Consider the following 25,760-nt stretch of genomic DNA (forward strand, 5'->3'; position numbering starts at 1 on the left):
CTGAAGATACCGTAGTTCGATGTCCCTTGGCTGTGCCTGCATATACCTCATTGACACTTTCATAATTAGGACAGGACTTCTCGAGCTATATAATTAATCCAAAATCCAAAAACGACTAATTAATAAATGCACTAATTCGCTAATTCAGTTTTTAACTAATTACATTATGGCCCAAATTGCAATTTACAAATTCTAGCCGTGGAGTTCGCAAGGCGGATCCACTTGGTACGAATTTTCAAGACCACACCAGTTTGGAGATATAAATTCCCGAACTTTGCGTAGAAATGCATTGGCGTTCCAGTGTATATATATATATATATATATATATATATATATATATATATATATATATATATATATATATATATATATATATATATATATATATCTCACACGGAAAAGATAAGGGACGAAATCCCTTAAAGGTGGCGAGGCCGCAGACCTCCGAAAAATTCAAGCGCACGTTTATCCAAATGTATTAAAGCTAACCAAAATGTATCCGACGCTCCACACGGATACTTGTCCGTGTTGTGGCGATAGACCGACATTGTAACACATCTCGTTGGGGTGCGCTAAAAAACCAGAAGGCCTAACGTACTTCCTAGGGAATAACATAAATTCTAGCATGGCGCAGGGAGTGGCACAACTCGCTAGCACGGACAAAGGGGTGCAGCTGGCACTTCTGGATCAAGTCTAGCGGGCGGCTGCAGCCAGTGGGGCCCTAGACTAGGGTTACACCTATAATAATCCCTCCCCTCCACATCATCACCTATTTAATGAAGTTTTGTTCATCTTTCTCATCTTTGAGTTAATATTTAGCACCAGACCTGCTATTTTGACTGGAAGTGCTCGAAAACGTAAGCTCACATGCGCAAGATTAAATAAAAGAAGCTTAAAACAAGCTCTTACACACAGGCGCATGAGCGCGAACTCAAACTTGTCTGAGTAAGCAAATGTTGCAGCGAGCTGGAAAATACACGCAATGTGGTGGCGATAGAGGTAACGTTGAGGAAAAGTTACGAGCGTTTCGATTAACTAGCTGCATTGTGAGAAATTACGTAAGTTTCTACAATTTTCGCTAGTTAGCCTGCATCCGCTTCGGGGTCGCGAGAGCCGCGAATCTAGGTTTAGTTTGTCCGCCAAAGGGCTCCAGCGAATCGAGCATATACGTTCGACGATGGGCCGGCGAAATTGGAATGTCGTAGGGCCAGATAATGAGCCACAAAATATTCTCAAAATTGTAATAATTGCTGCGAAGCTAAAAAGCTTACCATAAGGAACTATTGAGTGTATTGGTTTGATCATTCGTAGAAATAAAGCGTAGTTGGAAAGGAAAAAGGTTGTACACGCACGAGGCGTTCGTGGCAGCGCATTGCTCTGTTTAATATTCACTATCCATAGACTGGCTGTTTATTTCTCGGAAATGACTACATTCGCCAGCCCTTTCGCGAATGATTTGAGCACTGCTTAGACGAAGCAACCAGTCATTTTGCAGCCGTCACAGCAAGGCCGGCAATGCGCATGATGTCTGCTGACCACGTAGTACGTGTACGGCGGCTGTGTGAAGCGAGATTGAGAGTGGGGAGGACGTGCGCATGGAAGCACGCTATCGAAGATAAGCCCCCTGAATATCGAGGACAGCTTCATACTTCCCCTAGCGCCCTCAAATTCCAGCGGCACAACTGTTCAAGGCAGAGTTCACCTGCATTTACGAAAAGTAGATTGCCATAGTCCCCACCAAGCCAGCCCACAGGCACGGCACACGCCACGCAGCAACGAGCCCGCCGGTACCCGCCGGGGACGTTAAACCGGCCGTCCTTCGCAGCAGTTTGCGGAGTCCATCACGGGGCGGCGCCAGCGGCGTTGTAGAGCCGCGATAACGAGGCTTCTTGAACGCGTGTGCAGCGGCGACGGCAGGGGCGTCTGGTGCGTGGCCCGATCGGCGTGATCGGCCGTCGGCAACAAGTGCGTCGTCGCGTGTCCGAAAATCGACTCGCAGCAGCCCGCGGAAGGGCACAAACCTCGTGTGCGCCGAGAGGAGGCCGGCATGAGCGTCGTCGACTGAAGTGAGCCGAGTTGGACCCCGCTCTTCGTATGTTTCCTTCGCGGCCGCGTCGTTCGGTGGTGATCTGTTTGTCCTCGACCGCCGATCGCAAGCTGGAGTGCGACGAGAGTCCGCCGCCGTCCTCGTGCCCGGCCGCTCTGCTCAGCATGGGCACACTGGAGGAGCTGCGTGATGCTGTGCTCAAGCAGGAACGGATTATCCACGATCTGCGGCAGGTCATCTCATTGCGTGATGAAGAGATTTTGCAGCTGCGCAGCCAACTGGACAAGTTTCAGTCCGTGCTCATCCCGTACAACGCTCGCTACAGCCGCTCTGGCCGCCGCAAGGAGCGCGCCCAGGGCATCTCGGCCGAGCCGCAGTCACTTCGCAGCATCCAGGACCTCATACAGACCAAGTTCCAGGAGTATCCAAAATCTGACAGGTTGGTGACCTCTGCTCTTTCTTTCGTTCATCGCACTGCGCCCGGACGAGCCACGCAGAACTTGGGGAAACGGTGATTTCGTGCACCCCCAATCTCTGCTTCCGGCTCGTGTGGAGCATGCGATTCGCACGTGAGTAACCCTTTGCCCATGCCAGTGGGCGAAGGTTTCACTGTGGTGCTTTCTTGCATTGCGCAATAAATTGTCAGTACGTCTTCCCGTGACCGATCGTACCGAGAAGCTGACGTTCCCTTGGCACTCACGATGTGGAGCCAGCTGGGGAAGGCATTTATTGTCGCGGTTTCCACCCTCCTGAACCTTGGAGCATAAGTGCATATTTACGGTTGAAACGAAATAGCTATATTGTATGGACAGGAATGGCGTATAGCTGTCATTCTTCCAGTACTATGTGTCACACTTGCAGGCGGAGAAGAGGTTTCGCTCCTGCTGCATGCCGTAATTGTGGACCAACGCGTTTGCCCTCTGACAACAAGCCCTTCGTGACTAAGATATTTCCGTAACATAGTGCTTCCTTCCTATCCTGAAATGCTTTTTAAGCTGGAATAAGCTGCGTAGTCCCAGATCTCGGAGCTGAGGATTTTTTAAAATTAATTATTTATTTTTGAGCAGCCGCAATGGTGAGATCAGCTGCGGCAGCGGAACATGCTCATATCGCCCACCCGAAGCCAAGGACACCGGATCGCAAAAAGTTGGCGGTTAGCGGTGTCGGCTCGGGAGGAGCGGCGGCGGCCGCTTTTCCAGCTGCCTGTTTATCGCTCTCTCGACTCGCTCCGGGCGCAGGCACGAAAAGGAATGCGGAGGATTCGGCAGCGGCGAGCGCCGGTCTCCGCGCTGATTATCATAACCTGCCGACCGTACGATTCTCGTCCCGGGACCCGCGCTTTTACTTTTATCGCTTCCTCTTTACTTCACGTCTGTATCATATTTCTTGCTTATCTTTCTTTTTCCCTGAGCATTATCATTTCTGTACGTGGGGACGCGTTGCGCCACTCTTTTGGAAACCTTCTGCATTCACAGCGAAATAAAATGGCGAATGAAAAATGGGGCGTCGATTACACACCAGGCCTCACGACAATGTAAATGAATTCCGCATATGTAGAAAATGCTGGCATCTCCGTATGAGCCGTTCACTTTTCAGCCTTGCTGTGTGGTCGCTCCGAAAGTGAAATTTCACATCCTGTAACAATCACGAAATCACCTGTGCAGCGCTCATCACGAGCGTGTGTGGGACGCAGAATGTCTCTTGTGTGTAGCCTCCGGGCATGCTGAGGCTTGAAGAGAGAGCTGAAGATAACAACCCAAGAAATAATTAAAACCAAATCAAACCAAACCGAAAATAAGACGGAGGAGAGCCCTGTCTGCCGTTTCCGTGGTCTTATCGTTTCCAGAAGTTACGCCACGTAGTTCTCTTGTGAACAGAGGTTTCGTTAGTAATGCCGCCCTCGGCCTGCAACACTGACAGCTTGGCGACGGTTTTTGTTCCGTTTGTAGCCTGTGACTTGTGGCACTGGATGAGTTACTCTTAGGTCCTTGGGCTAGTTTATTTATTTATTTCGGTGCGTGATGTCGTGGCACTCAGTAGATCTCTGTTCAGTAAAGTGTCAAGGAAGCAGTTAAGCTCAACATACCTGCAGCACTTGCAATGTAATCTGCACTTGCTATCCCAATGTATGTAGTAAATCTGAACCCAGAATAAACCTGCGTAACCTCCTGTCCGTCGAAGTCTCTGTTGTCAGTTAACAACGGTTACGTAAGAGTTGTAAATAATCTTCGCACAGAGTGCATGAGTGTTTGAGGAACAAGGCAACCCAGCAGCAGACAGTATTAAGGGTGGGATTGAAAGCACCCGCTGCGATCTCTTCACTCGTTCATCTGTCTTGTAGTGTATGGCTGCGCGTTAGTTGCGTTAGAACCACGGTGAGCGGTCAGATCTGTAGTCTGCTGTTCCATTGGCGTTTAGTTGCTTTCACACCCTAATTTCGCACGAAGGCGGGACATACACGAAATATTGAGAGAAAATGACATATGTACAAGGCAAGGGCATCACATTTACTAGTGATTAACTGCAAGGGTAGTAATCTGAAGGTAACCTGCACATTTACGCATACTAGTGTCATGAAAAGGTAATTACGAGTGAGCTAACATGAGTCCATTCGCAAACTTCGTTTGCACGTACTGTGCGGCTATATAATTACTCATGGCGCGAGGACTATAACTTCCTTGGCACCGCATGATTCGGTTGAAGTCTTTCTGTGACCTTTTGTAAGCAGGGGTTTCCAAATGTGGTAGAATTTATATCCATTTTTCTTCCTCGAGAGGACATGTACGAGCATGGGGAAAATAATAGTTCTCTTATTTGCACGTTGACATTCTCTGATGCCGATACTCTCTATGAAACTTCACGCTTGGTGTTCTCTTACGCCTGAAGCAGCAGGAAATGTACATGCACTCTTTAAATTATTGCGCATGCTAGTGATTATTGATCGTGCTAGCTAATGATTACTACTGACGTACTGTGCCCTACGCAGCAATAAAGTTATCGAAGGCTGTACATAGCCCCTTGCTACGAATTTCACACAATTTTGTGCGAAACAACGCTGCTCGGGACGCTTGATATACCGGGTGCGACTGCGCGCACATTCATTTATATATTTTACCACTGGCTAGCGGAGCGTTCTGGATTCATTTTGACTACCGGAGGCGCCGACATAACGCAAGCGTTTTTTTTATCTAACCTCCTCGGGAATGTGTCCTCTGCTGCCGAACAAGAGGTCGCGTTGCGGAGAAAGACATCAGGCACGACCTCGTGCTCATCGGCAGAACTGCATAGGCTGGGTAACGGGCAAAAAGTTCGATGTTTCCTGTGTATACATTAAAAACAAAACTTAACATTCACATTTCAGGATACGTTCGAGTGCCACGTCTTATGGCTCATTTATAATCTTGGAATCCGTCAGGAGTGTGTAACGCGTGCTCCGTCAGTGTCGGTGCAGGCACAGACAGGGTCATTTTTGTAGTGACCAAGCGTGTACGAATTTGTTGTCCCGCGACGCGACTACCGGGTATACAATAAGGTCGGTAATGGTAAACTCTCATTGCTACAGCAGGTCCAGTAGCCCATGAAAACACGCGATCCTTCAACATAAGCCATCAGTAGGCGTGTTGTCATTTGTTTGTTTCCTTTAAGTCTTGGAATAGACCACTTTCTTCTTTAACTCTGACAGTGAGGATAAGTGGCTAGCGTTGTGTCAATTGGTGGCCACTCGCTCCCTTTGCATTCGTTTATACCACGCGACCTGCGGAGCCGGTTTCTTTTGCGGGGTGCTCAAGGAACGAGTGAGATGGAAAACGTCGTCGGGAAGCAGGTGCTTCGACCTATGAAATCGCACAAATCTTAGCACGGTTCGAGGGTGCTCACCCGAAAGCGGTACAACGAAACGATCTGTGCGCGCGCGTGTGTGCCTGCCATACGCCAGCGTCGCCGACCGAGTTGGCGCACTTTAGCAAACACTGAGCAAACGCCGGCGCAACAGCGATTTATTTCAGGCGCCCGCCACAAGTGGGAGTATCTGGCGTCTTCGCAGGTCCTTCCCCGACGCCGGCTTTGTTACCACTTTGCAAGATCGTTGAACCAGCCTTGTCTAAGGACGACCCCATTAGCTTAAGCTGCCTCTTCGCACTTTTCGGTATAGATAAGATTGTGCTTCCTGGCTGAGACACAGGGCTTTGTCAGTTGCACATGCAGCAGCAGCACACTCGGAGGGCGCCATCCTCTCCGGACGAAGCTCGTTATGCTGCAGCTTTCAAAGACGCACTGGCGCGGCCGCTGACTCTAGCGGCCATTTGTTGGCTCCGCCGTCCACGTCTCTGCGTTTTATCGACGTCACCGCATCAGATCCAGAGCTGGCTGCGCCAGGCGTCCAGCACTCTCGGGAAAACTAGAGAGGAGGAAAAACGGGTAATTAACTTTTTTTACGAGCAACCGCAGTGGCGCGCACTTGAGTAGAAACCGTTGCTCTGTATTTTTAGCCTGCGACAGAGACAGGACTGGGCGATAAGTCGATACCGGCGGCCGTGCCACGCATGTTACCGGTCTTCTTTTTCTTGATATCCGGAGGCGTCTGGCGGCTGCGATTAAATTATCGCTCGCGGATTGTTCGCGAAATCAGTAGGATGTCCACTTCGAGGAATCGCGGTGTCAAGAGCTTGCGCAGAACGAGCGTTTGTGTTCAGACATGCCGCCATTGCCGACCCTCAAAGTGACCTCTGCGAAAAGAGCGGCGGCTGTGGGTTGGCCTTGCAGCTATACTGTATACACACCTCATAAATGGCTCCCTAGAAAGAAACGTATTTGACATGTGCGAGACAGAGAGAGCCAGGAGTGCTGTTTCTTCCCGTACAAAGCGTGCTGGACACTTGTCTCGTTCACATAGGATGTGGTGGTTGTTACCGTCGTAAGCAGAAAATAGTGTGTACGCTATCACGGTGGTGTGAAATGAATGCTCTGTGCAGTGCCGGACCCTGGTAGATGTTATTTGTAGCCGTTTGAGGTTATTTATCGAACTCGAAAGGAACGCTTCTTCCAGCCTTCTTTCGTTTCCTTTTCTTTTTCTGGTTGTCTTCGCCTTTTCTCCTTCGTTGTTTGGCTTTTCGCCGTTGTAAGAAGGGTTACAGCATGTGCGGAGCGCTGGTTCTCACGCGCCGTAAGGTTGACCCGCATTCCAGCAGCTTTACAACGCTGAATACTAAGAACATTTCTAGCTGCTTGTGCTATAGGCTAAATTCCTCAGATTAGCTATGGATTCGGAGACACTATGTCGGCCGTGTTAAAGGTGAGATGGACGTGCAAGGACGAAAGAAAAACAGCGAAGCCGCAGCGGTATACTGCATGCTCTCACTTCCCTCTAATACTATGTAAGCTTTGTTAGTTGAAAATTTCCCGTTGCCCATCAGGTCAACACATAGCAGCACTATACCCATAGTGTGTAGCCCAAGCGACAGCCCCGCGTGGAGACGCGCTCGTGAGCATTTTAGCTCTCAAACAGAGGTTGCGTGTCTTTTTCCCCTCTTCCCTGCCTTGTCTGTGGCGATGCTATCACAGCGCTGGCTTGAAGAGTTGTTTTTAACAACCCAGCAAAGGCGAGTTCCCAGCATGCTTCACCCCCCTTCGCCCGCCTCTTCCTCTTTCCCGAATTGGTTGAGAAGGAAAGAATAATAACTACGAGATATCGCGCTCATTCTTAGACGAAACTAGCGCACTGTCAATAAAGCATATTTTATTCTGGATGATCCGACTAATAGGAACGAACAGAGACCTTATCATCAATTTAGGGTTGGGATGACACAGCGGTCTTTAATGACCGCTGTGTCGTGTGCCCTATCGATTTGAGAGTTACGGTTCGACCACCACTTTCTTCTCCGCTAGACATTTATAATTCAGGGCATAGTAGTAGTAGTACAGCTAGTACAGCTGTACTAGCTGTACTGTAGCTGTACTAGCTGTAGCATAGTAGTGCAGCTTTTTCAAGAAGGATCGAGATATGTGCCCTCACACATATTTGAATTATACCTCCAGAAATTTAGTCGAGACGATTAACATTTGAAAATCACTCAATTTAACTGGCTCTCTTCAATAAACGATCGATCTTACCGGTGACATCACTTTCGCCTCGTGCATGCAGCTATGAAATTTCGGCGCGAATTCGCAAACCTGTTTCGATGCAAAATATTGTTCCAACAGGGAACGAGGGGCCAGGGCATCGTGATAAGGAAACGTGCGGGCTAGTGGGAGTAATTTTTACGAACGAAAAAAAATATGCGAAACCCAACTTGACAGTTTTGATTAGCGCTGAGGGATCAATGCAGAGGCTGATAATGAGGACACACCTGCTTTTGATGGCTACAGTTGCGTACCCATGCGTGTACTATTATATATCTGTGCACCACAGTATCAGCTCTGCAAGCGAGAAAAAGTAGCGCGAACACGTCCGTGTAACACGGCTGTTCTTCCTCTGAGGTTCAAAACCTTTTAGCGATTGCCTGTCTGTGCTGCCTCCAGCAGCGCTTGCGTCGAACCTCCGTGCATGAACACCAGCGCGCCGCTGTGCAGCCTCGACAGTGTGTGGCGGCCTGGAATCGGTAGTCGATTGCAGGCGACAGAGGCAAGGCTTCGCGTGCCGTGGAGTGCCGTCGGTATACACGCCTCTGCATCTCGCAGCTGAGAAATCCTTTTGTGGGTCGGCCGCTTGCCCGAGGCACACCGCCAGCCCTGTCCAAGTCCGGAGCACGGTGGGGTGGCGCTCTCCCCTCCCCACCTTCCGCCGCTTATCGTGCGGCGCGCCACTGTTTTAGGGGTCTCCTTTATCTCGGCAGCACGGAATGTGTCCACGGCGACCGCGCTGCGCAGGACAGCTTGCAACCTCGTCTGCCCGACTTTTTTTTTTTTTTTCCTTCTCTCCTCGCCGCCTTGATCCCTCTACGCGCGAAACAAGTTGCGCTCGAACGCGACGAGGGAGACGAAAGGAATACTTTGTAGCTGGCTATACGGTGCCTTGGCCGCTTTGGCGAGTGCAGATTGATCTTTACAATTTATTTCGCCGGTTGGAATCGGAGCTGATTTGTGGGTGGGGGCGTAGTTTATGCGACCGCGAGTGGCGGCGCTCCGGGTTTCTCCTGCTGCCCATGGCGGCGCGCATACACGTTCGTCGTGACAGCGGCTCAAGTTCGTTGTTTGACGCTCATCCGTCTCCTCCGCAGGCATTGAAAGTAACGAGGGGGGTTTCTGTTGCTGCAAGGCGGTGCTGATTCGGGGAGCGCGCATGGCAGCAGCTGTCATTGGAAAAGTGGCAAGTTCGAGCAACAGCGAGACACCAACCGATCCACTGGGCGGCAGCCGGAAAGCAGTCTTTCAGAGAAAAAGCGCTCGAGGCAGTCTTGCCATAAAGCATACTTTCAGCTTCGGTTAAAATGTCTGCATGCTTATACTGCTGCAGTGTTATTCAAATCTTCTCTACTGCGTGATTGCATTTTTTCTCGTGGGCTGTACTATTATAGCTTCACTATATTACAGATCAATAAGAAAAAGAAATCATCCACACAAACAAGTGTTGGTGTTCCAGTTTTGAAGTTCTATTCCGGTTGGGCCTGTTTCCCCGTTTTAATGCGTTCGCATTACGAGTGTCAAAGTGGAAATAAGGGTATGTGTGTATATATATCAGGGACCAGGGACCTCAGGGACCTCTAAGAGGTGCGACGCAATGCTAACGCATTGCTGCGGAATTTACTGCTGAATCGCCACGCATTTCTTTCTGCTTGCTTTTTCTTTCGTTTTATTTATTTATTTATCAATTTATTTGTTTGTTTATTTATCTTTGTTCCTTTGTTTTTGTGTCGTCTTTCTCGTCGCCGCGTGGGTCCGTTAATGGCGATCTTGGAATAGCCTACTCTTCGGTAGCCTATTTTGCCATGTCTTGATCGTTTAATAAACAGTTAAACTACCCACAAACACTTAAGCAAAAAGTGACAGAAGTCAAGATGTCGCCATGTCAGCGGCCGTGCACTCTTCTGGCAGCGACTCCCCATTGAGTGGACGTCCAGCCCTGAGCGCTACGGCATACGTGTTGGGAATGCCTCGAAGCGGACGCAGTTCGCACCCCCGAAGGGGCTACGTCACGTACATGTGATCGCCAGGGCGCCGAGTTCGGCTTGCCGCTGGTCTTCCGGTTCGCGTAAACATGATAGCGCCGCGCTCGAGTCGCGGAGTGAGATTCTCTCAAGGACGGCTTCCCGATGAGAAAAGAAAGTACATGATCTCAACGCGAGAAAGGTGGCGTTTCCTGAGTGAACAGAATGAGAAAGGTGGCAAAAAAATTCTGTAATAACTATTAGCTCGCTAACGTACGGCAGTTCGCCATTTATTTCCCGATACTATGCGCACTTATCACAGAGCATGTGCCGTCCATTGTATGCAAATAGCGCAGTTACCCATTTGAAATTTCCCGCTATTCGGTGGTGCAACAGAAATTGGTTATAATCGTTGTGGCTCCGTCTTCGCACAGCAGTGTCGACGCACATGTGCTGTCAAAGCATCCGTCGTATTTTTCTAACTATATATATATATATATATATATATATATATATATATAGTAAATGCACTGTAAGGAGCCTGTAAGGCGCTGAATTGTATGTCTACTGACATATTATTTTAAATTGCATTTTATTCTTGCCTGAAGGACGTAAGAGTAATTACACCTACGAGAATCTGACGTGGCCAAGGGGGTTATGCTGGCATTTGCACCACTAAGGCCTCCATGGAAAACATCGCTTTCGAGGTATGTAAGGGCTGAGATACAGACATATGAAAAAAAAAAGTAGTTGTAAATCGATTTTCTGTGTAACTTAACGTGATACACCTCGACTCTGGCGCATGCAGCTTTGACAGGGTGAGCGAGCTTCGGCTATCGTTTGTCTGTGTTGCGCGAAGCGGAACTTAACGCGCCGCGACTGGCTCGCCTGCGTACACACGCGGGCATTGTCCGAGTTCGTTCTCTGCCGAGCTTCTGCTGCGCGAACGCTGAACCCTCTTTCCCTCATCGGCCGCCAGAGCGGCTCGCGTGCCTGTTAACTGGACCGCACTTCTTTTTAACGTCGCCTATTGGGGTAGCCACACGACGCTTATCGTTTTCGACTGCGGGGCTGTTGTTATAGCGAATTTAAAGGGAATTACAGGGTGTCTACCAACCGGGAAAACCGGGAATTCTCGGGGATTTTTAGCGGTCTGGAAATACTCAGGGAATTTGTGCTTTTGTGCTTTTATCAGGGAAAATTAGCTGTAATTTTATTGAAAGGGAACGAAAGTCGTGGTAACGCTGGCTCCAGTAACAAAGAGGAATCGTAATGAATCTACTTTGACGCCGTGCCATCGGCTGGAGGAGTTGCCAGTGTACAGTCAACGACCGATTTTCCGGACGCCCGATAATTCGGACAGCTTCGCGGCACCACCACGTAGCCCATAGAGTCAATGTATGAGAACGTCGGAAAGTTCGGACGCAAGAACCCTTCGCCGTCCGATTTTCCGGACTTTTTGCCGTGACCGCAGGTCCGAAATGGCATTAATGAAACAAAGCCACCACCGCCGCCATATTGATTACCTCGCAGCCTCGAACGGCGCTCTCGCGTACAGATCCGCTTGCAGCCGTAGCCACCACCGCGGCAGCGCTAGGCCTACATGCTTCGACGTTCGCTGTTAAGCTTCCTGCCGTTCGGTGCCGTTTTCATTGAAAGAATTCGCCACTGTCAGCAATGCGACTCCGCCTTTGTGGTAACCGCTATTATTTTCGAAGCTCAGAAAGCACGGAGCGTTGCATAATGCCGGTTCCTGACTGTTATCTTCGCCTTGACACAGTAATTTTACGTGGCGAAGCATAACAAGCGTGGGAAGGGCAAATAGTCACGGGATGCAGTATGCACTCGCGATGTCCTGTCACAGTGCGAGTACCGATATGCCTAGTAAGTGTACTGGCAGGCATTCAGAGCTTTTTCGGATGTGCTTGTGACGATTTGAGCCCTTAAAGAGGTCATTACACCCAATTTTCAATCGTAATCTGTAATGTGTGAGATAATCTTTGTGCGTTCAAGAACACGTTGGCAAAATTGTAGCGTATTTGAGCTAGTATGTAATTTGTAATTTATTTATTTTATATTGCACTCGAACGGCATAACAATGGGGCAACACTGGCACGCTCCCGAGCGGTGACGTCACAGGCTGCATGCCTGCCGAGCGAGCGTGTATTGTTATAAACTTCCAACCGGTGCCACCAGTGTTACGACACCCAACCGGTGCCACCAGTGTTACGAACTTGTACCGCTGCACCACGATTACGGCTTTGTGGTCCCGTAGCGCTCGTCACCCGTTTCGTGACAGAGCGTTGGTAGCGAAGACTCCGAGCCTGGCGTCGATGAGAATAACAAAAGGGACTTTATACATTATATACAGGTTATCATACAGGACATGAACGGGTCGGCACTGGGGCCGAGTGCTCACAACAAACGCGACTGTTCTCGCACGACGACGTCCGGCGAAAACGCGTGACACATCTCACCCCAGTCGGGAGCGACACTCTCTCCCGGTGGGGTCGGCGGATCCTCTTTTTCAGGCGGCGTGTCGCTGCTTTTATAATCCCCGAGGACCATTGTCACTCAAACGGCCCAATACAAAGTCAGCACACGACGGTCGTCCGAGGGGTCCAACCAGCGACCGCGCTGGCCACCCGGTTCAAAGTTCGCGCGCGCGGTGACCTCCAGGCAAAGGGAGGTGCGGCGCCGGGCTGTCTGGCACACGCGGACACGTCCAAACACGCTGCTCGCCGAGGCTTCTCCCGCACGACGGCGCAGCATCTTGACTTGTGAAGGGAGAATTATGGCGCTCGCAGGATAGATTCCGCATCTTGCATATTCGGAATCCGGGCTTGTGGTAATGGCACAACAGTATATTGTATATTCCGGCGAAGAATCGGTGTGTCAGCTGTGCGGCGTGCGGGAAACTTCTGATGTGTTCGGTTTGCCATAGGAATTGTTCAACTTGTAGCGGCTGAAACAATGCCACCGCGGCGCCTATGTAGCGATGTGGGCTGCTAGAGCGAACGGAGCAAGGAGTGCCCCGTATCGCACTTCAGGTTCCCCAAGGAGCCGGTCAAACTTCAGGCTTGGAAGATTAATGTGGGCAGCAAGGACTGGCGATTATCTTACGCTTTTGTTTTGTTCTCAGAACACTTCACGCCAGGCAGCTACAACGACGATTTGCGCCTGCTCGCCGAGTTTGGGATACCCGTGAAAAAGCTGAGACTGCGGCCAGACGCGATGCCGACCGTGTTCGCGCACCGACCCATCCGGTAGGCAGCGCCCCGGCCAAACGCTAGCCTTCCTATTTGTTTTATCGATATCGGGTGCAATAAAGCAAGTTCAGGTGAAGGTTCAGCCAAGCGTACATCTCGCCAAATCCTTGCGCCGCGGACACATGTGCGCGGGCGTTTGTTTACATATGCTGCACGCTTCTACAGAGGGGAGAAAAAAAGAACTGGTGGGAACGCGCGGCAGCTTAACAACATCGTAGTTTTGTTGAGTACGGATCCTAGAGAAATCCATGCCAGCAAACAATCTACGCGCCTAACTATTTGCATTGTGCGAAGTAGCACCAGATTCCTGGCTAAGCAGCGCTGAACGCATAAAATATCAAGAGTACGAAAGGCATCAGCAGCATTTAGCACAACACCAATGTTCACCATCTATGTTCACCACGTTTACCACGCGGTCTTCGTCCATGGCCTCTGAGATTTGCGCAAGCCAGCCGGCGCGCGCGAATCTCTGAGGCCGTGTTTCGTCACTTGAGCTGGTGGCGATGAGGTCGAAGTGAAAATTCGCAGCGTATACTACGCCATCGCTGCATGTGCTGCTCAAAGATTCATTATTTCCTTCATCACGCGAAGTTGGCAGTGTCGAAGACAAGGCACGCGACATCTGGAGCAAATACGGCAAGAAACGGCAGCTGTGCCCCGACCTCACATGGCGCGGTGGCCGATATTGTAGCACACGATGGCTTGGTTCCGTGCAGCGCATGACGTCACGCATGGCTTGGCATTATGGCGGTGGGCGCCGGAGGGCGGGGCTTAGAGCCAGCGAGTTCTAGCTCATATTTTAGACAGAAATGTCCTTTTACTGCCCAGTTTTTATGCATGTATAGCCATAATAAACCTTCTGCTACAATGTCTCGCGGGAAACCACAAATTGTTGGGTGACCGTGTCATGCCCCTTTAAAGGGCCCCTCACCAGACCCTATAGCAAATTTTGGTTATACGCTGGAAGTTGTTACATGTCCTCTAGGGAGTGGTCTGCCGCAAACCTTTTTACAATTTGGCTCATTAATAGCCGAGATAGAACTATTTCAGTGCCCTGAACCCATGATTTCAGCAGGCCGGCTCCACTGCCAAGCAAGACGCTCTCTCCACTCGCCCCGTCTAGCCTACGCAAACGAAATTTTTTCCCTGCGTTCTCCCATACCGGACCTCGAGCATCGCGTGACGCATACGTCACGGGCTCTGCCTTCATTTTTTTTTGTGCTCGCTTTTTTTTTTCGGCGCTACGCACTTCCGCCAACGGCGTCGCGCGCGAGCTGTTTCGTTCGCGCAGCGCACGGTTTTGAGCGCTGTGCACAAGGAAAGATGACTAGCGGTATAATTCAGTGCTACACGAATACTGAGACAGAACAAGCGGATCGCAGAGCATGAGCAAGCGCTGGAACACGGTAGAAAATGGCATAGTTTCGGTACCTACGCATGTGACCGCATGACCGCAGCAGACGAAGCGGAAGTACATCTCTCGTGCTTCGGTGAGAAGTAAAACAAAAAATACGCAGACATTCCGTTTGTGTTTTATTATTTCTCCAAACTTCAATTCGTCAATTCAAGCAACAGATCGCACTGATAACAGGTGTTGCCTTGAATAATTTTAGAAGTCACGTGTCACCACGAGCGACGTCACACTGCGGACACGACTACGTAGGCGCAGAGGCACAACTACGTCACCGTCCGGCTTGGAGCGCGGCGGCCGCGAGGAGAAGCAAAAACGAGCGTTTGGTGTGAAATTTCAGACCTTTCCGCGGCTCGTAGCGATGTAATACTTTGCAGACACGATCGTTATCGCGCAATGCATGCTCTGCGCTTGTGAGCTCAAAATGGCCAGACCTGATGAGGGGCCCTTTAAGGGCAGTAAAAGACATGCATTCATTTTGTCGAATTGGCGATTTTTTTTTGTGTGTGTGTTTTCGCGGCCCCTAGGGAGTACTAAAAATCGCACGGTGACTGCACAACTGACTAAGAGGATCGTTCAAATGGTTCGTGAAGGGAACGGGTGTCGGAAGGAGGACGATAACAGCATTGAGAAATGAACGGCAAAGGAAGCGTGCTGCCGCTTCTTTAAAGAAGCTTGAGCTAAAAAAAAAATTGTATTGGCTGACGCCGAGATGCAGGTGTCCCTCATCCAAACCAAAATAAACTCTTTCAAGCAGTGAAACGCAACACTGAGGCGTTGTGCGCGGGCTGAAAGTATGTCTGGCCAGTTGCGGCTGACTGAACAGCTGTTGAGAGAGAATCTCACTTCTGACAAAGTTCTGACACCATACCAACGAGCTTGTGATCAATTAATAGAAATAGCTCATATTCGAAAATATTTGCTTCTGTATGCATCTCCTTTTTATTCGTATTTGAGAACGTTCGACTCAATTCAATAGGTTTGACAATTTTTTTCGAAGGTGTTTTATTTGCTGAGAATTTTACTAGCCCCCCCCCCTCCCACCCTTTTATGTTTTCTTATTGAATAAAATAAGCACTACTCCTTATTATAAACACAGGATTAAGTAGTTTGTTTATTTTTTAATATGCTTACTAGAGAGTGACAGCATCAGGGGACATGTCAGCCCGCCTTGACATAAAACAAAGTTCTGTGTCACTCAGGGAATTTTGCAAAGCCACTCATGGAAAACCTAAAGAACTCGGGGAATTTGGAAATGTCAACTTGGTAGATACCCTGAATTAGTTTTGTGCACCCTTGTGGACAGATTGTGATGTCACTTTACGTGTCGCTGAAGCATACGTTGAGACATTTAATGTGGTGTTGCCGTCCAGTAGGAATATAGTCGTATTGCACTGACGTTACGTAACAAAGCCTGTCTAGGCATTCTTTATGCGAAACACGATACCGGCTTATCATCCTGTCCAATAGACATCAGGCGTATAATCCATTGTATATATACGACGAAAGGTCAGCGGCGGGGGAGCACCGGTAGCGCGTTGGCTGCGCAGCTGTTCCCGCGGTGACCTGGACGCCTTCATCGCAAATATGCCACATGCTTCGAAAACAGCCGCGATATTTTGAACATGCGTTAACGCGAGTCAGAAAAGCTGTCCCACTGTGGCAATGCCGGATCGCCGGTATAGGAGAAGCATTATAGTGAGTATGGTGCAGTTGCACGGTTACTGAAGTGGCGATGAGCGTGTCGCAAGGGGAAGCTTTGTATGGAACACTAAGACCGATGCATACAGCAGGAACCGCCGAGTCCCGCGTTCGTCCAGCATACTTACTTGTATTATCGCTCTCTCTTATGGCGCATGCATCTTCCTCGACATACGTTTCACACATCTATCTGCAGCAGTAAGTGCCGTTCGTTTTCGCCGTTGGTAATGTGCGTCACGAGAGAGGCTTGCAAGGAACGCGTAGGGAACGCCGTTGTGCAGTCGTTGCTACGAGTCAAGCGCGCATGAGGAGGGCGGAAGCAGCGCTCCAGGGAGCGCGCCAACTGGTCTCGCTGTCGCCGTGGCTGTCGCCAGCGGGGCGCGTGCAGATAAGCGCGGAGCAATTATACGAACCATCCGCTGGGCGGCAGGTGAGCTCGCAATCGGGGCCGCGCACCAGGCTGTGCTTGCCTCTACTACCTCGCTGCCTTGGAACGAACGGCGCCGTGCGTGTCAGGAGACGATTAGTTCGCGTCAAGTGGCCGCTTGCTGCGCTCGGTATTTACTTTTTAAAAATAAAAGCACGAGAGTTGCTTCGGCATACCTCAATGTTCACTGTAGCTTCGAAGAACTAAAGGCTAAACCCTATGAGCGCGATTTTGTGCGCGACAGCGGTGAGCGACGGCTTCGAGCGACGGATCGGGCCGTCGCTTGAACAGATCGCTCGGTCTTGTCGCGCGATCGCTCGGTTCTGCAAATCTAGAATTCGTCGCTCGTCGCTCGGAAGTGCTACGAGCGACTAGCCAATAGCGCCAAACCGGAACTGGATGTACATCACTCAAGTACTACCGATTGTGGCACGGAACGAGCAAACGATTGAATTTATATAGTGCAAGGGTAAGAACCTACTGGAAGACCTTCAGAAATATTTTATGCTGCTTTTTACAGTAAAACACATCAACTTAAGTTAATAAAGCACGCGTCACGCTAGTTTCGGCGCCTATATTGCTGCCCTCATACCGGCAACACTGGGGAGACGTCGCTCGAAGCCATCGCTCGCATGGGGTACGACTTGTAAGCGACGAACGAACGCGACAGCCATCTCCATCGCGTCGCTTGTCGCTATCGCGCGCAAGATCGCTTGCATGGGGTTTATACTTAAAGCAGAAGCATGACACGGAGCGCTCCTTGTCTTGTGTTTCTGCTCCTCCCCTTCAGTATAACTTTCTCGCAGCTATCTTTTTAATTAGTATTAGAAATTTGAAATGACGGAAAATAGTTGCGGTTCCGTAGGAATTATTTTCATGCGTGCGTGTTGTGGAGAGAAATAAGTGGTTCTTAGTGAAAAAGAGTATTGGCTGACTTACGTAGTCAAACACTCGCGGATCTATCTGTTCACGGTTCTGTTCGAACAGCAGTGAACCACCCTCTCGCCACTTATACGGGACAGTGCTGAGTGAGGGGGGAAAAAAAAGACACACGAGCCGAGCTATGCGACGATTTGTTACGCGCGTGATCTTCGGTTGGCCTTGTCGCGAACTCGCAATATACTTTAGTCAGTTTGGCTCCGGACTTTCTTGGGATATTTCGACTCGTTCAGTTCGTTCGCGTTCAAAGCCTTCAATCAGCGCCACTACTCGTTAGTTCATTTTTGTGGTTATGTCTTGCCGGACAATTCGGCCATCATTTACGGCGTTAACGAGATCGCGCTTCACAAGCGTGTGTAATATTGCGTGTGAAGAGAACGAAACGATTATAGAAGTGCGGAGAAGCATGCAGTTTTGGTTGGATACGTTGCACGTGGGCAAAGGGGATAAAGGAGTGACGCACGAAAAACGGAAAGAGCGAATGCAATCCAAGGGCAGCACCCGGCGTCTTCCAAGTTTAGCGTGTAGGCCCGTAGACCTCAGGAACTGGAGTAGCAAAGTGATAGCGCTGACCGATAACCTTGTATTCGGATGGTGAAACACTGTCCAGCCTGTGAAGGGACATTGGAGATCACTTGCCTCCCTAAATTTGTGGATGTCTCTTCTCAGTCGCGCTTGTGTATGGTGAGGCTGTCGACAACTCCAGAGTTCACAGGAAGCTTAGCAACGTATTCATTTGGTCTGGCTGGTACATCTTGTCACACAGCATACTTCTTTAACACCGCGGCACAGGACGAAAGAAAGACAGCGCTCTGTCCTGTGCCTCTTTCCTTCGTCTCGTGTCGCGCTGTTTAAAAAATCGGCTGTGTTCACAGGAAGGTTGGAGAGCTATCCACAAACGGCAGGACAGGTCGTGTTCGTGTCGTGGTCACCTAGGAAGTAGATGTTGTTGCTGGTCAAGAGAAAATGAACGTAGAAGAGATGTGATGAAAACGTTCGAATCGCATAGGCACAGGCATATTCACAGTACATCGAGCGAAGCCTTGCCCGAAAGTGAAGTAAAAACGGGCCGACCGTTCGCATGTGCAGACAGGGCGACTTCGCCGGTGCTGCACTGAACCGCAGTCTGCCGGAAGCCATTGAAAAAAAAAATACGTAGGGTGTTGAGTTTGTCGAATATCCGAAACCAACGATTCATTCGGTCTACAGCGCATTGCACGTCGAATCCTTTGGAGGACTGCATTAGAGTCGACAGGCGGCTCCTCATGAATGAACTTAAATGCAGCACCTAGTGCATCAGCTTGCATCCGTTGACGTAGTGACACAAGATGCCTTCACCTTGCTCCCCTGTTTTGTCTCTGGTCCCCAGGTGTCATAAAAGAAATAATTAGGGGGGAACCCGTTCCTACTAGTATGCAATAACGGTTTTAAAGCCAATTGACATTAAATGAATAAAGGGTTTTTAAAATTTACCCAAAGCGCTTATTTTTGAGATAAAAAACAATTGAAAAAACAATATGTGGGGACGGTAACTCCTAGTGTCCGAAGGTCCGATCAGTCAACAAAAGGCATAAGGTTCCGTGCTCTCAGTCAACATCGCCGGCATGATGACTGCTGCTGCAGAGCTGTTGATTTTTGCCGAAATATCTTTGTAAGCATACTTTCGACTTCTGCGCACGTCTGCAAGGTATTGCAAGATCGCTTGCTGGAAAGTTTGCAACGGCATTCTAGCTTTTATCTTCGTTGTGCCTGGAATAGTCCGTTATATTTGAGGCCATCGCAGACATGACAAAGGTGTTCTATTTCCTAGGTGTACTTTGCGGTGCAAAATACATTCTTAAAAAGGGGCAGAACAAAGGAAGATAGTGAAGCGCCAAACTACCAACTGTCTAATGACAGTCTGAAGAAACGTACAGAAGAAAAGACAACTTCCGCTCATGCGCAGGGAGCCAAGGTGTGACAGAACAACATGGTCATGATAACATACTTTCGATAAAGCACACTTCGGCGGAATGTAATACGATAGATGAATCGCTGACGCAATCAGACCCTTTCTTTTTAATATGAAACGCTTCCAACAACTCTGTTGCGTTTTCACGTCTTTCATGTACCGCAGCGCATCGTCTCCTTCGAAGGTGTTACCGTTTTCCTCCCTCATATCCATTCGCGAATTTTTAGTTGAAACTCCTAGTGATGTTACATGGTTCCAGAATCTTTTTGGTGCACCTCTGTCTCTTTTGCGAATGTTATGCACCCAACGTTCACTTATGCGTTTAATTTTCTCTTGCACGAGCTCACTCGCCACCCGGTTCTTTTCTCGGTATTTGTTCCATCTAATGGATGGATGGATGCTATCAGCGTCCCCTTTGAAATGGGGCGGTGGGTTACGCCACCAAACTCTTCTTATTATTTTGTCTAATGGCCTACCTATCTTTTAGAAAAGCAAAAGAAAACGAAGAATTCCCAGCATCAAACTTTCTGAACCGCTATTGGGAAGTCTGTTTTTGTACTCCTCCGTTGTAAGACATCGCCAAAAAGCGCCCGTAGCAGTCGCCCCTGCAAGCATGCACATTTTCTATGGGAGAGCGTCGTTTTTCACGAATAACTAGTCATAGGAGCCATTATGCAAAATAGAAGTGAGGCGTGCAGACAGGACACAAGAGTAGAGGAGTGGACAACACGAACGCCGCGTGTCCACTTCTCTACTCTTGTGTCCTGTCTGCACGCCTCAATTCTATTTTGCACAATGAATCCTTACCAACTAGCTCAGCTTTCTGTCGTTCATAGGAGCACCGTTTCAAAAGATATCTTTATATCTTTCAAAAAAATATAATTAGATGAAAAAGGTCAATGGAAGAATTGTAGAGCAACATGAAAAACTCCCGATACAGCTGTACATATGGCTGACCGGCCTAAATAAACCGTGGCTCCGGCGGCTACCTCCCCCCCCCTTCACCTCCCCCCCCCCACACACACAGTAGCATTGGTGCGATTGAGCCATCGCATTTGTTATTCTAGGTCCGCAATCATGCACTGGATTCAGGGCGTTCAGTGGTTGCAGCGCACTCGGAGCCGATTGCACGTGCTGTGTAAACGTATGGGCAGCGCTGTGTATGGTTCATCTGCTTGTTCACTCCGTCAGTTTCTATTCCTGATTTTCGTTCTACTTGTCGCGTACAATGTGTGGTAAAATACCCGTGCCCGCATTTTCTCGTAGTGACAATCCGTGAACCTTGCATGCGGTTTTGTTCTCCGTTGTCAATACGAAATTATCGGAATCTTCGTTCAACGCGATAGCTTGCAATTAGTACTGGCTTGCGTAGAATATACTAGACGCGACGAACTGCAGCTCAAGTTGTAACGAGACCTTCCCTGGCGTGAGATGAAATTGATGTCGATGCGTTCTATTCAGCCACGTTTAGTAATGTAGAGGGGAAAAAATTACCGACGATTACGTTACTTCCTAATGCGAAATTTGAGCGCAGCAAATAAGCTGTTTCACCTTTTCGATAGATTGAGGCAAAGAAATCGAGCAACACATGTATGCGCTATCACAGAAATTTTTTTTATTTTTCACACGTATTCCTTTAACAAAGACTCCACTAACAGTTCTTGACAGTCATGAAGGAAGCTTTGCGGTCGGAGAAATAGACTGATATATGTTCGACTTGGTACACCAATGCTTGATTCTCAAAGACGAGATCTATACAAGTGCCTCGCGAGGTTGTCACAGCCGTGGGACGCGTTACGAGCGAGAGGAACGGGATGTTCTCCCGCATAAGTGTTAGGAAATTGCTGTTTGTCTTTATGTCAACATTAAAGTCCCCCACTACTAACATCGGTGTGGATCGATGGACGGTTAATGCGAGTTGCAGGAAGTGCACGACGTCTTTCGTGAGTGCGGTAGCGGACTCACGAAAGCGGTATCAGTCGGTCGCTGCTAGCGCTGGGGGGATGAAAGGGGGGCGGAGCTGGTTACGAGGCCGACGACAACGCCGACGACGACGCGAAACCCAGGAACGGACGCCAAAGAGCCATTTGTGTAGCCAGCCCTCCTCCACAGTCTCTCCTCCTCCCTTCCATCATCCTCCCTCGCCCGGAGAGCCGACAGCGCGCATGCGCGGCGGCGGAGCAGATTCGTCGGCGAGCTGGTTACGAGGCCGACGACAACGCCGACGACGACGCGAAACCCAGGAACGGACGCCATAGAGCTGCGCTCTAAAAAGAGACACGGCCGCTAAGACGGAAGCGCGTATCTATCTGCACCCTTTCCTTTCACCGAGAGACGCGTTCCCTGCATAGCACTGCGCAGAATGGAAGTCTGCAAAAGTTTCCGCCGGAGGAGCGATTAATCGTACGTTCGTGGCGTCCTGCAGTGACAGTTCCGGTATGTAAAGATCCTTCGACTTGCGTAAAAGAAAGCAAAGCCGCGCGTGTGCTGATGCGCACGCAGATAGATCGACCCCGTCGTCGTTGCGCTCACCACTGCGGTGCCACGGACGCGAACAAGCAGCGCCGATGTCCTAACGGGCTTCTAGTTATGGTGTCCTTTATGTATAGCGACTGGGAAACAGCTAAATGTGCACTGTACTTTCTCCAGATGGCAATCTATAGTTTAACACACCAGTCGGGAAAAGGAAGTGTTGTAGGTCTATGGTTGGCGTCCCTCTGTGAGTCGACTGGACGGTGGCGGCGCGAACGAAGAGCCATTAATTTGTCAGGTGAAGAAGTGACTCAAGAGATTCGAGTGCAAATCGGGCCTCTCTGTTTTTCCCGGTTAAATTAAGCTCGAACTTCCACCTTCAGAAATGTTACTGGAGTCTAGACGTCTATGAAACATCACAGAACCGCATTAATTAATCAATCCCATATTTTGCTAGAAACATTGCCATATCACTTGTATACTCTTAAACGATCCGCCGTCACACGGGCGTTGTGCAGCTTCTGCGATGCTCAGGGATCTATCAGACCAAGTATCAGCCTATCAGCCGCTAGATGTCACCAGAGCGCTGGAGGAGTGTGATTGAGGATGTATACACGTCAGTGACAAGCAAAACGACGTGTCTGCGATCTTGCTGACTTTGTGCTGATTGAAAACAATCGACGCAGGACTCGTGTATCGAAATACACTGCTTTCTCTTTCCGCCCAGTTCACAATCTGGCACGTCTTCGGTCGGCGCACGCGGTTCCCTCGATGGGCCCAGTGTTACCCGCACCGCTATCGGAACAAGCCGCGGTGCAGCGCCCGAGGTTAAGCCGGAAGCATCCGCGCGCCGCGGCGATGCTCCGCACGCGCAGCGTCGGTGCTTCGGTCCACTGAAATAGCCCGCCGAGGCTATTGTTGGCGGCAGATAATAAATTATCTGGAAGCGCTCCAAGGCAGCCCAGCGGAGAAGCGGCGGTCCGTCCGCGCAACAGCGTCCAAAGGGCGCCCGGCAACCGGCGCGAGACGCGCAGGTCGGCCGCGGCGCGCGCGATTGCTGCCGCCGGCTCGATGGAGGCCGCCGGCCCGCGATTTCCAAGTGCCCCGAGCGAAGGTGAAGCGTGCGAAGGAAGCTCCACGTTGAAGGGCTTGTACGTCTTGTGCGGCCCGACCTGGGAGCACCGCATCCTGCCATGTCGCTGTGCCGTTTGCTGAGTTGGTTACTGTTACTGGCACAGTCTGGCCCACTAGGCACTTTGCTTCAAGTCCGTCGTGCTAGTGCCTCTGAGGGACAACATGAACCATACAGGCAGCATCGCGCGTGCATATTCAGTGGCATGTCGGGGCTTGTGCAGGACCAGCCTCTGACCAGGGGCCCGTCCTTCACGGCGTTCGGCCTGGGCCCGTGCCGCACGTGCCGCACGTGTCTGTGTGCGTGCCTGCGCGGGCGTGCGGTAGTCTCAGCCACATAAAGCCAGCAGGCAGCAAAACCAAGGAGAGAAGCTCTTGAAAATTATCACCACACCTGCTGAGTGAGGGTATGGCAATGCTTGCGCTAGGCATGTCTAGTGCGGACACCCTCACCCTGCCTGACTTGTCGCTTGCACTGAGCATCTTGAGCAACAACATTCCGGTCCCCCTGTCTTGGTGCTTGCGCTGAGCGTCTTGGGAACAAAGTTAATCAATTTAGGCAGCACGCTAGCGCTGGTCGTATTGCTGTTTCCTTCCCTTTCCCTCCCGCTCCTCGTATTCACGCACTCATTGCGAGTCATGACTGCGTTGCCTAAGTATAGCAGTGCTGCAACACTGAAATCCGTCGCTAGGCTGTTTTTTTTTATATATGACAGGCTAGTCACGTCACTCCGCACGTCGCAAGCTGTCGTCGCCGCGGCAGGTTGCGCAACTCTACAGTCCGGCGTACACGCGGCGCAGTTGCGCTACGCCTGCGTAAAGTGGGCGCCTCTATATATACAGAGCATGGTCGGGCCGTCCTACGCAAGATAGGATGGCAAATTGAACAGCAACCGACAATGGAGCCGCTCCCCACAACGTGGAGAAACATTATTAAGACCAAGCCCCTCCCCCGGAACATGCAGCCGGGCAGAAACGATGAGAGACGCTCTGCGCGGGCCAAGGCACTGGCTCGACAGCTGGAAGAGGACCCCAAGGTTCTCTACGCGGACGCCTCGTTTCCCAAGCATGGAACCAGAGCAACGGCGGTCGTCACCACCATCGATAAACTGGTCACAGGCGCGTCGGTACGGACGACGAATACAGCCGAAGCAGAAGAAGTGGCCGTGGCCCTCGCACTCGCACAACCGGGAGTGAGGAGCGTGGTCACAGACTCCCAGACCGCCTACGCAAGCTACCGCAAGGGGAACATCTCTCCCGCGGCACTAGCCATCCTCACCAAATGCAAATCAGCGGGACGGGCCGTTGAGCTGGTGTGGGTCCCGGCTCACTCGCAAGTGGAAGGCAACGCGCTCGCCGACCACTATGCCCTAGAACTGTCAATCCGGGCCGAGGACGAGCCAGAGCTACCGCACCCCGTGACAAGTTACAAAGAAATAACCCAAATGTATAGAAGCGGCAGATGTAGGCTTCCCCGTCCGCATCCACGACTCAGCCGAAAGCAGCAAACGATCGTGCGACGAACGCAAGCGGGGTCGCTAGCGCATCCCGTGCTCTTGCACAAGATGTTCCTAACAGAGCGTGACACTTTATGCCCGTTTTGCAGACGATCAAAAGGCACTCTAGCACACATCCTTGCAGAGTGCACTAAGCTCAAGAACCCCCCACCATCTCTACCCCCCACCCTCCCCATCCCCAATCCCCCCGAGCGATGGGAGACCTTGTTGTCCAGCCCGACCTACCGACCCAGCTCGCGCTGGCGGCTATAGGGACCAGGAACTGCTGGACGCATATGGGACCTGACAAGAAGGTTCGACCCCATCTGGTGCCAGTGCGCACCAACGTTTACTAAGGGCTCAGTAAAAAAGTTGATTCTCTCTCCTCTCTCTCTCTCTCTCTCTCTCTCTCTCTATATATATATATATATATATATATATATATATATATATATATATATATATATATTCTAGCATCACCGCATAACTGACGTCGTTCGGCGCACGTTGGCATGGCCAGAGTGTTTCGCGCGCTAGTTTGGCTGCCCCGCCTGTGTTTTTTACAATTGCTAGTAGGTACAGCGGGCCGGGCCGTTTCTCACCGCGCTCGACGTTTCTGCGCACGCGCCAGTAAAAGCGGATGCGAGAGAGAAAATCTGGGGGCGTTTGCTTGAATATGTGAGTCTGCCTAGGCACTACGGAGGAGGTTTCTTAACGCGTGTTGCATGCGTTTGTCCCCTAGGCATACCGGCGTTGCGGAGTGCGGTCCAGTTTGTTTACGCTCCGCCACTGGCTGCCCGCACGGTGAGGCAGTGGGCACGGACGCCCCATTTGG

The 25,760-nt window shown here is 50.3% G+C and overlaps 1 protein-coding gene across 1 annotated transcript in view; it reads left to right on the top strand.

Moving 5' to 3' along the window:
- The first annotated feature begins 1,764 nt into the window (after positions 1-1,764).
- Positions 1,765-25,760, top strand: part of for (cGMP-dependent protein kinase for) — a 237,184-nt gene continuing 213,188 nt past the window's right edge. Inside the window, exon 1 of the mRNA XM_065432857.2 lies at positions 1,765-2,486. Coding sequence (XP_065288929.1) covers positions 2,095-2,486 — 392 coding nt within the window. The 5' untranslated portion in view covers positions 1,765-2,094. The remainder of the gene's footprint in view (positions 2,487-25,760) is intronic.

The sequence above is a fragment of the Dermacentor albipictus genome, chromosome 1, assembly GCF_038994185.2.
Source record: "Dermacentor albipictus isolate Rhodes 1998 colony chromosome 1, USDA_Dalb.pri_finalv2, whole genome shotgun sequence".
Lineage (NCBI taxonomy): Eukaryota > Metazoa > Arthropoda > Arachnida > Ixodida > Ixodidae > Dermacentor > Dermacentor albipictus.